Raw genomic sequence first — 11,836 nt, 5'->3', positions numbered from 1 at the left:
AAAATATCTTCATGGAACATGATCTTTAATCCCACCAGTCACAATAGTGGTTTTCATTTATAAAGCTCTAAAATCCTTACCAACTGATGTTTTAGTGCACTTCCTGCAAATATGGAAAAAATAAAGGGTCTCAATCAAATATGTGCAGTTTCACATGATTAGTGCAAATTGTCACATGACCAGAGCAGTTTATTTCCTGTTTGCACCTTGAGAAGATGATAACTGCATCAAAGCTCCAAAACGAAAGGCTAGTAAAGTGTTAACTTAAAGATATGACACAGATTTTTGGTACACATTATCTTTAAGATGTCTAGTATTAATATATGAATTCACATATATTCAGTTTTGTTGAATGTGGTCATACAATGAGTAAACATCTTGATGGTCACAATAGTGACCGGTGGGATAACAGTGAACACTCTTAAAAATAAAGGAGCTTAAATGCTTTTTCACAGCGATGCCATAGATTCAGTCAAAGGTTCTTTAAAGAACCATCTCTTTCTTATCTTTTCGTAATCTGAAGACCCTTCTTTTGCCACAAAGAACCTTTTGTGAAACAGAAAGGTTCTTCAGATGTTAAAGGTTCTTTATGGAACCATTTAGACAAAAACGTTCTTCTATGGCATCGTGAAGCACCTTTATTTTTAAGAGTGTACAATATAAATCCAATTGCAGTTGTTAGTGAAAATTACACTAAAATGTTGCAATGACAAAATATTGCACTAAATTAAAAGTTCAAATGTTACAAATAAGTTACAATATTGATGTTGTAATAACGGTAGTACTAATATAAAAATATGATGATATATTTTACAAAAAGTAACAATTTTGAAAAATGTTGAAGGTTGTATTTTGTTGTCTTTTATCTCAGTATTCCTATCAATGTTGTATAAGGGTTTTTTATGCATAATAGTAACCCTAGAATGTGATCAAACAGTTTAAAATAGCTGGGCTGAGATATATAAAAAACGACTGCAGAAATATGTTAATTTAGTACACACATTATCCCACTGGTCACCATAAAACACAATTTTTCACAAAAAAAGTTTCCAAAAAAATGTCATCAAATAATTATTGATTATTTCAAAGGGTTACTAATGACACATCATTTGGATATTTTCATGACTGGGCAAAATTTGGGATATCCTAATGATTTTTGGCATAAAAGAAAAAATTAAAAAATTATCCCATACAATGCTACTTATTACTGGTTTTGTGGTCCAGGGTCACAAATGACCATCTGCTGCATCGATAGTTCGATAGTGAGCATCTCATTCATCTTTTATAACATGCACTGCTTTATAAATAATTATTAATGTGACACATGTGTATGTCTTTAAATATGTTTTTGTGATTATCAAAGATGAGTTTTATGGGATAAAATTAGTGACTGCAGGGGGACTTTAATTTATTATCACTTGCCATATTGAAAATCGGGGCAAAAATCGTGTAAATCTTACAAAGATTTTGTCTCATTTGCATAAACATGTGGACACAATTCATTGTTAGTGAAGGTTTTTGCTTGTAGGATAAAATAAGCAAAACAAAAAAATAATACATTCTGTTCATGTTACATTTTAGTTGATTTATTATTGATTATAGGACCACTGATTTATTAAATGGTTTGTCTCTATGTAAGACCTTCAGACTCACAGTAACATCTTTCTTAGCTGAAGATGATATTAACCTAACACTTTATTATGAACTATGTATTAATGTGATGCAAGTATCTCTCTCAGGATCATTCACAAAAATAAGCCACTGTTCAAACTTTAGACTGTGCTGTTCAACAGTAGTCTGCTTGAAGGATTCCTTTTTTTAAATGTTTAGTTTCGTCATTATTTCTAAAAGACAAAAAACAAAAATTTATTTACACACACTCACAGACAAATTGCAGTTCATAATGTTCTTCAGCACCAAACGAATCACATGCCTTTAAAGTTTAGGCATATTTCTCCCCAAAGGACCTTTTTTTTTTTTTTTGCTGGAAGACTGGACATCTGTGTGCCCACTGACAACACAAAGGGGCAGATAAGGGTCCTTTTGCAATGTGAAGAGAGAAACAGCACTGATATGCCATAGCAGTCTCTTCCTGATGAAGTGTTGGACTTCAAAGCAGATAAAAGTCAGAAAGGCTCTGGACCACTGGTAGATATTGAAGTGCTTTCATGAAATACTGCTAAGGGACTTGTGGGTAATGCCTGTGGAAAAGACTCAATGCAAAGCTGGAGCCCATAATATAGGTTGCTGAATATATACAAGGTCTACGTTAGAGGTCTACTAAATAATACAATATTTGCATTATTAAGATGCAACCAACCTGCTTACCGTGAATTCCTTTTAGACCATTGGTAATAATGCTGGCATTACAAAGGACATTGATTTTTGACCAAACATAGATCCTGCTCTCTGTGGTCAGTGTCATCACAGTAAGGTCACTTTCAAAATCCTTCACACTCGCTGTCTGGAACAAATTACCAACCTTCACCTGGAGATCCATTGATCCATCTTCAAAAAAAAAAAAACTGATTCTCTTCAAGGAGCGCTTTACTAACCAACTAGTGTCTTTGCACTTTTTGCACTTAAAAAGAAGGACAAAATTCTACACATCTGCAGCAGCACTACTCATCCCAATTGGATAGATTGATTCTAGTATAAACTTCATCTGTAAGTCGCTTTACATGAAACCGTCTGCAAAGTATGACCAGTAAAATCTTACTCAAGGTAGATGGCATATTTAAGTAAACATCTTGATGGTCACAATAGTGACCGGTGGGATAACAGTGAACACTCTTAAAAATAAAGGAGCTTAAATGCTTTTTCACAGCGATGCCATAGATTCAGTCAAAGGTTCTTTAAAGAACCATCTCTTTCTTATCTTTTCGTAATCTGAAGACCCTTCTTTTGCCACAAAGAACCTTTTGTGAAACAGAAAGGTTCTTCAGATGTTAAAGGTTCTTTATGGAACCATTTAGACAAAAACGTTCTTCTATGGCATCGTGAAGCACCTTTATTTTTAAGAGTGTACAATATAAATCCAATTGCAGTTGTTAGTGAAAATTACACTAAAATGTTGCAATGACAAAATATTGCACTAAATTAAAAGTTCAAATGTTACAAATAAGTTACAATATTGATGTTGTAATAACGGTAGTACTAATATAAAAATATGATGATATATTTTACAAAAAGTAACAATTTTGAAAAATGTTGAAGGTTGTATTTTGTTGTCTTTTATCTCAGTATTCCTATCAATGTTGTATAAGGGTTTTTTATGCATAATAGTAACCCTAGAATGTGATCAAACAGTTTAAAATAGCTGGGCTGAGATATATAAAAAACGACTGCAGAAATATGTTAATTTAGTACACACATTATCCCACTGGTCACCATAAAACACAATTTTTCACAAAAAAAGTTTCCAAAAAAATGTCATCAAATAATTATTGATTATTTCAAAGGGTTACTAATGACATATCATTTGGATATTTTCATGACTGGGCAAAATTTGGGATATCCTAATGATTTTTGGCATAAAAGAAAAAATTATAATTTTGACCCATACAATGCTACTTATTACTGGTTTTGTGGTCCAGGGTCACAAATGACCATCTGCTGCATCGATAGTGTTTAAAAGTTTGGGTCAGTAAGATTTTTAAAAAGAAATGAATACTTTTATTCAGCAATTAAATGAATCAAAAGTGACAGTAAAACATTAATAACGTTACAGTGATTTTAGTTTCAAATAAATGCTGTTCTTCTGAACTTTCTGTTCATCACAGAATCCTTAAGAAATGATCAGAGTTTCCAAAAAAGCAGGACAAATGTTTTCAACAATTAAAAGCATTATACAACATATAGCTTAAAGAGTGGCATATGCAAATAAATTATACAAAAAAAAAATTCCACAATTAACTTTTCTGAGTCACTTTTACAATTATTTTTTGATTTAAAGGTCATTTTTCGTGGATGTATGAAGTCACTTAACTTTAAGTTCACATAAGTTCATCAAACTGATATATGAAAATGGTTCAACAGAAAAGTTAACCAGAAAGTGTTCAGTAAAAATAGTAATAATGTGAAATATTTTTACAATTTAAAATAACTGTTTTTAATTTTATTCCTGTGATGGCCAAACTGAATATTCAGCAGCCATTAATCCAGTTTTCCATGCCACATGGTCCTTCAGAAGTAATTCCAATATGTTGATTTGAGGTTCAAGAAACATTTCCTATTATTATCAATGTCAAAAACCATTGTGCTATTTAATATGTTTGTGGAAATGATGCTGCATTTTTAGGATTGCTTTTTGAAGCATTTATTTGAAATATAACTTTGTTGTAAGAAAGTCTTTGCTCTCTATGTTGATTAATTCATCACATTATAAAAGTATTAAAAAATGAACCCAAACTTTGTTTGAATGGTAGTGCACATAAAAAGTAATATCATTGTATACAGGCCCAACATTATAATCTTCTGAACATGACAGTGAACACAGGAAGCAATCAGATCTAAATGTTTTCTCCTCAGACTTTATATTGAATACACAATAGGCCCTTTCGCACCGCTTTAGTTCCAGAACTAAATGTACGGTACTAAAGTACTGGGACGATTTTGCGCGAACTATTTCCCAGTACCATTTAAAGGGTTGCATTCGCACCGACAGTGTGTACTAGGAAGTGACGTAAGCCGGTCGACAGCTTCGTCATTTGTGCGCAGCGTTTAACAACAGAAACAAAGAAGAACAACATTAACAACAGGAGGATGGAGGACGCTGTGATCGGAGCTGTGTTTTTGTTGTGTCTCGCGGGTTTCACAATAGTGGACATGGAAAGTCGACGCATAGGTAAAGCGATTGAAAGAACCGAAAGGAGGACTAAGAATCTCCAACAACAACTGGCAGTGCTACATTTGCTACAAGTGCCTGCACTTCAGCGTCCGTCCATCTATCGCTGTTCTCCATACTTGCGAAATAAGTTGACACAATGTTTACAGTATGTTTACACAGCGTTTTAAATCATGGCGTGTGAGGGCGTTTTCATACGGGTTTGGCCAATCAATGTCTACTTACGTCACGATTAGTACCAGTTGTGCTGGTTAGACCCTGCTCCGGAGTAGGAGCTAATTTGGTTCTCGAAAAAGGCAGTCCGGTACTAAAATCGCTCCCAGTTCCGGCGGTGCGAACACGCCGAAAAGTGGGTAGTTCCATAATTAGTTCTGGTACTATGAAAAGGTTCCTGCGGTGCGAAAGGCCCTAATGTCTGGTTCGTACCTTTGACTGATCTCTTTGATCTTTGCAATGCTAGAAAACAATGACTTTCTGTCTCTTGGTGCCAAAGTGTCTTTCAGCACTGAAGATTCTTGAAAATGCTCCACAGCCACCGTCAAGCTCTGAAGATAGGACTGCTCAGTTGTAACAACCTCATACAGATGCTGGTAAAGGGTTGAAGGGATGTGAATGACAGGCAAAGGCAAAGAATTTTGGGAGGAAGTGTGGAGAACATCAGAGAACATAAATATAAAGTAGACATCATGAAAAACAGGTATTATCAATTTATATACACTTTAGGGTACCTCTTGAAGCTTTAGCTGTTCCTTACTGAGCCGGTGTAGTATTCCACTGTCTCTTACAATGTTTCGGGCTTGCCACAAGTTCTCCATTAACTTTGTCTTAGTATCAGCACACATGCAGTTGCAGCTACTCTTAGAAGGGCTTTTGATCAGTTTGTCCACCAAACCAGGAAGAGGCAGCATTGTTGGAGTCCTTTGAGAAGTTTCAAGTACGTTCTTAGAGAGATTCTCCCCATCTGTTTCTTGGTATTTTATCACAGAAGGAACGTCCTCTGGACTCTCTCCATTGGAAACACCTGAGATGGATACATTTTCATGTAGTCGTTCTCCATCGGTCAGTCTTTTGGTGTGAAAGCACAATGAACACATTTCTAACTGAGAGTTACTAAACATTTTGGGAGCGTGATCTCCTTTAGCCTTAAATACTTTGGGCTTTTTGGTGCTACAATCTCTCTCTTTAATTGCTCCTGAGAATCTTTTGTGTAGCTCAGAAACCAAACTTTCCCTGACAAGGTCGCTGAGCAATCCAACTTCATTGTGCTCAATTTTGGTTTTATTGTGGACCCTGAAAGCAGGAATTGGTTTTGACAGAGATGGATGTGGAAGGGGTTTGCCATTGGGACAAACCTCAGAAGCTGAAGAGAACAAGAGAATAATTGCAAGGTAAGATTTAACAATGAAATACTACAACACAGTGATAATGATGGTGAAATTAGAGTACCTTGTCTGTGGGGCAGCATTGGTGAACTGGAGCATTCAGACTGGACTGGTGTTGTGTCTACATCCATATAAACTCCCTCATCAATATCATTCTTTGGTGCTTTGCCAAGAAAAATGGATAACACAAGATCCTCCATTCAGACTGCTGACACATTGGTTCTCAAACAATAAGAAACTTGAAAGTGCTTTATACGCATCTTATGTTTGGCGCCCCAAATACCCTAGTGATTTATATGCAACAATAATTAAAAAATTAAGCTGTTCTGTCTTACATTTATGCATTTAGTAGACACGTTTCTCCTAAACGTTTTAGGTGGTACAAAGGGCCTTGGGGTGTTAGACCCAAAACATGAAGGGTAAAAATGGACTATATGATAGTTGGTATATTTTTGGCTCGAGAGATTCCTGTAAGTCACAAAGCAATGAGAAATCAATTCAAATCATTATGGCAAATTAACACTCACCCATCATGGAGATCATTTGCTCTGGCTCTTTGGGAAGAGGTCTGGCAGGTACAGGTATGCTCGGAGGGACTCGTTTTGATTTATGTGAGGTAGTTTTTGGACGACTGTGCCAGTTTTCCAAATGAGTGTCATTATTCTTTCCATCTGTGGAAACAGTTTGGTGAATGTTTGCCAGTGGTTCACAGATTTCCTCACATTTGCTGTCATGACAGTAGTTTTGCTCAGTCATCGTCTATGAGTTTATGTTTATAAATTGGAATTAGACTTATTCTGTGTGGTGTACCTGAACAAGCTTGGTCTGATGTAGGTGCAACATAATTCATAATGATATTATGGACAGGCTGTGATTGCTTAACATGAATTTGCGTCTTCAGAAGATGAGGTTTTGGGATTGGTTTTATCTTTGGGGGAGCGACCAGACCATGAGTGGCAATTACTTGGCGTGGGTTTTGTGCCGCTGTGGAGTGCTGGGTGGCCTGGCGTTGGTGGTCCTTCTCTTGGACATCTCTCCTCAAAATAAAGTCTGTCGCTCTGTGCCATTTCTCACCCTTAAGCGGAGGTTTAGGGGGACAGTAAGTTTTAGACGCAGGAAAGTTTTGGCATGGATATAGTTCTCTGTATCCATCTGGCCCTGGCATGGCCTTCGGTCGCCTGTAAGGAAGAGCAGATGGGAGCACAATGCTACTTATTACTTGTCAGTGTAAATTTTGTGAGATGATTATAAAAATGTGTGGCTACACTTTATTATAGGGACCAATCCTTACTATTAATTGCTTATTAGCATGCCTATTATTAACATATTGGCTGTTTATTACCCAATACCTAAACAACTACCTTACTTACCATTAATAAGCAGCAAATTAGGAGTTCACTGAGGCAAATGGTGGTTAATGGTTTGTCAATGGCGAGAATTGGACCTTAAAAAAAAGTGTGACCAAATTTGTCTATTTAAGTAATGGAAATTAAAGATCTTTTGATTTTAGAAGTAATTGTGCAATTACATATAAAGATGTGATATAAATTTACACTATAATGCATTTTAATTTAATTGCAAATAGCATGCAATTAAGTTTCTGCACATTCAGTTTGCACAAGTATGTTTTTAAGTATATTATTTCCATAAGAAGTTTTTTTTAATAAGTATGCCAAAGTATACTTCTGCTTCTCAAGAGAAGGTAACTGTATTCCACTACCCGATCATGTCATTTCAAACATGTCTGACTTTCTTCTGTTTTGGTTCCCATTGACTTTCAATGTATGGATAAAATAAAATAAAAAAAAAAACCCACAATTGAAGTCGATAGGAACTAAAACGGTTTTGTTACCCAACATTCTTCAAAATATCTTCTTTTTGTTTTCTGCAGAGGAAAGAAATTCATACAGGTTTGGAACAATATGATGGTATGTTTTAGGTGGACTATCCCATGTGTAAAGGTCCAGACAGAGAGAGAGAGTGATCTGATCTGACTGCACATAAGAGCTCAGACAAACTTGCCTTTTTGTTTGTGCTCTCTGAAAAGTGATGATTCAGCATATTGGCCCAGATGGACTTTAAATGATCTAATTTAAGAAAAAAGAAAAGTAACTTGTTGACACTTGAGGTGTCTGTACACTGAGAGTTAAAATATGTGCTAATACATAACTACAGATTCTCATATACTGAAACATTTTGTGCACTGATAATATGTTTTCTTTAAGTACTTAATGGCTGACAAGTGGGAACATTTTACCTACAACCTACCACACACACACAAGCCCTAATTTCCTTTTTGTGGGCACAGCTGGATCATGTAGTGAAAAGAGCTGTTGTTGGGATTTCCCACTTTTCCCATCTCAGGAGATCCGGTCACACATGTCTCTGCTTGCTGTCAACTCAGCTATACTGTATCATCTAAGACATTCCTACTAAATTGAGTCGAGCAGATAATGTTTCCTTGGCTTTCTGCTAACTAAGTCACCTTTATAATGGAATGTGGAAATTTCCCACTTTTCATAAATGTCACAATGATTGAAAAAGTAGGGAAAACCAATATGCCCAGTAAAAAAAAAAAAAAAAAATCTGTAAAATTTACGGAAAAAAAACGGCAGCCCTGGTTGCTGGAATTTTACCGTAAATAATACAGTAGCAACGTTTTAGGTTTTACGGTTTTAACTTAAATTTACAGTTAAATACCGTAATTAACTGATATAATATTAATATACCAACCTATTGAAGTACTGAAATCTGTTTTGTACCTTTGTAATACACTGATAACCACCACATGCAGGTGGTGATGAGAAAGTCACATGATGAACCAAAGCCCATCACAAGCACCTTTTAAATAATAATATATATAGAAGGTGCACAGTGTCATTCACACAAACACTAAACATTATGGTAACACACATGAAACTGAAATAGTGCAATAAACATTAATTTAACAACATTAGGTGTAACACACAACCCTAATATACAAAACTGATAAGAAAAAACTTAGAGGAAACAGTTATTTCAACATAAAAACATCACATTTGAAATGTAACGCAGGGAATTCTGGGAATGTCAATGTACGGTTATTCACTGTAAATTATACTTTACTTTACTTTACTTTTACTTTTAGTCATTTAGCAGACGCTTTTATCCAAAGCGACTTACAAATGAGAAAAAGTCATTAAAACTAAAAGCTAAAACTCTATAAATACTATATATATATATATATACACACATTTAAGAAAATAAAATAAATTAAATAAAAATGACAAATGCATACAACAACATTTCAAAACTAAAACATTTAAATGAAAACAAAAAAAATAAAGCTAAAAACAATTCAAACATACACAAATAAGAAAAAGTAATTACAACTAAAAGCTAAAAGCTTTTAAGAAAATAAAATAAATTAAATAAAAATGACAAATGCATACAACAACATTTCAAAACTAAAACATTTAAATGAAAACAAAAAAATAAAGCTAAAAACAATTCAAAAATATTAAAAGAACAAAAGGTATGAGTATAATAATGATTCTAACATAACACTAAGCCAAACACCAAAAAACAATTACATATGTGTATGTACAGCCACACACGTCACGTTATACGGTCTTTTTCACTTCCAAAAACGGTATACTACCGTAAAATTAATGTCCAATACATGTAATGTCCAATACAGTTTTTCACCGTATATAGTAGGGGAATTTACCGTTAACCATTTAACAGGTTTTTACTGTAGCATTTTTACAGTCTTTTACCGTTAAATTCACGGTCATTTTTTACAGTGAAGGGCAAGAGGAGCTTGTAGGTAAAGTTCAGCCACTGCCCCAATTAAGAACTGAACATTTTTTATGTTTTTTTTTTAATTAAAGTAAACATGCACTGTAATAAAAAAATGATTGCATTAATTAGTTTTAAAAATATTTTTTCATATTAACTTTTCAATGAATTTTAAAAACATGTTAAATGGTTAATAGCAAACTTTCCTCACTATATACAGTGAAAAACTGTAATAAATCTAACAGGACATTTCATATAGGCGTTTGTACAGTAAAATACTTTACAGCTTTTGTAAAGAAGTGAAGAACAAGTCATCATATAATTTACATTTTATAACTTTTATTTTCTATTTCTGTGCATGACTACACCTTGTGTGCATGTGTGCACCTTCTATATAGAATTTACCTCAGTTTGTAGAAAAGTTACTTTTGATAAACTTTATTCCACAAGTGGCTTTCTCATTACCACCTGTGTTTTTGGTGCTTGTCAGTGTGTTAAAAAGGTACAAAACAAATTTTAGTACTTCGGTAGTTTGATGTATTTACATAACAGTATATAAGTAAATAGTCATCTAGTAATTAATTATTCATCTCGGAACAACTGAATATAACAAGTGGCTGACCTTATAGTCCACTTTCCCCTGCAATGAAATGATTGTGAGAAAACAATGCAGTCAGTGTGCCCAATACCCATAGAAATCCTTGTCAAATCTCTTTTTCAAAAGCTTCAAGACACAACAGATAGAAGATAAGAAAGATGCATCTTGGATATGTGCATTTGAGAATGAAGGGCCAGACACTATAATTCCACACAAACATATGTGATGGTTTGGGTGTAAACATTTAAAATGACTTTATACAAGCAAAAACCCTTATGTATATACTGTATGTATTTATTTAAACATTTTACAACCATTACTTTCACACTAATGTTTCTCATCTATTAAACCTCATAATTAAAATTTTGTTTCAATGTTTCTGTAAATACACTTGCTATTAGATATAGCCATATAGTAGATGCATTATTGTATTACAATAAGACATAAACATATATTCCCATATTATATTAAAATAATTATTAAAACTAATATTAAGTAAACAAACACTTTCACTTACCTCGGTTTGTATTCTCTGCTTTTAATTCTGAAATGTTGTCCACCTCTTGATGCGTTGCGAACTCAATAAACTGATACCTTCAGCCAACACTAACTGATTCTACCTAACAATGGGAATGCTATGTGTTTCCATCACACAACTCTATCCCTTGTAACTGTTGAATTCGGTCTCGACTTCAAATGTAAAGAGGGGAGGGAAAAAAGAAGACCCGTCCCGACACGCCAGTGTAAAGGTAATCAGGTAAGAAGTCTGGAATCCACTCATAATGCATCCTTAGTGTAACTTATACTTGGGTTATTAAAATAAAATACAGATTTTGTTATAAAAATCATAACACAAAACTAGTCACAATATCAGAACAATATATAGTCAAAAAGAAAGGAGATTTTGGCTGGGTTGGAATGGCATTCAGTTATATTTCATACATTCCTCCTATTAAAAATAGTTACTATTTGCATCATTTAGGTGTACTTGTGTTGTTTAATAAGAAACATAGGTGTTATAGAGGTAAGGTGTTTAGTTTTCAATATTTTACACATCTCTTCCATATGGTGTTCTCCAGAAAAACACAACATGTTCTTATGAAACTGACATATTCCAAATTATCAACTGATACTGTCACGAATCCGGTCCATGGACTTTCATCCAATGAACACAAGAGGCCACTCTCTCACCATATTGACACTCACTCCACATAGACTGTCACACATTAC

At 34.3% G+C, this 11,836-nt stretch overlaps 1 protein-coding gene across 1 annotated transcript; it reads right to left on the bottom strand.

The window, feature by feature from the left end:
- Positions 1-4,155: 4,155 nt before the first annotated feature.
- Positions 4,156-11,155, bottom strand: LOC107593179 (uncharacterized). The gene is made up of 7 exons (XM_016282794.1): positions 11,124-11,155; positions 7,039-7,406; positions 6,756-6,899; positions 6,293-6,391; positions 5,575-6,206; positions 5,273-5,433; positions 4,156-4,183 (listed from the first exon to the last, which is right to left on the bottom strand). The coding sequence occupies exons 2-7, from the start codon at positions 7,391-7,393 to the stop codon at positions 4,156-4,158; spliced, it is 1,419 nt and encodes a 472-aa protein (XP_016138280.1). The 5' UTR covers positions 7,394-7,406; positions 11,124-11,155.
- Between the last annotated feature and the right edge of the window lie 681 nt (positions 11,156-11,836).

Source organism: Sinocyclocheilus grahami, unplaced genomic scaffold (genome assembly GCF_001515645.1).
Source record: "Sinocyclocheilus grahami isolate Dianchi unplaced genomic scaffold, SAMN03320097.WGS_v1.1 scaffold166.1, whole genome shotgun sequence".
In the NCBI taxonomy this organism is placed as follows: domain Eukaryota; kingdom Metazoa; phylum Chordata; class Actinopteri; order Cypriniformes; family Cyprinidae; genus Sinocyclocheilus; species Sinocyclocheilus grahami.
The sequence above is the reverse complement of the archived record's forward strand: the minus strand, read 5'-3'. Positions and strand labels throughout refer to the sequence as shown.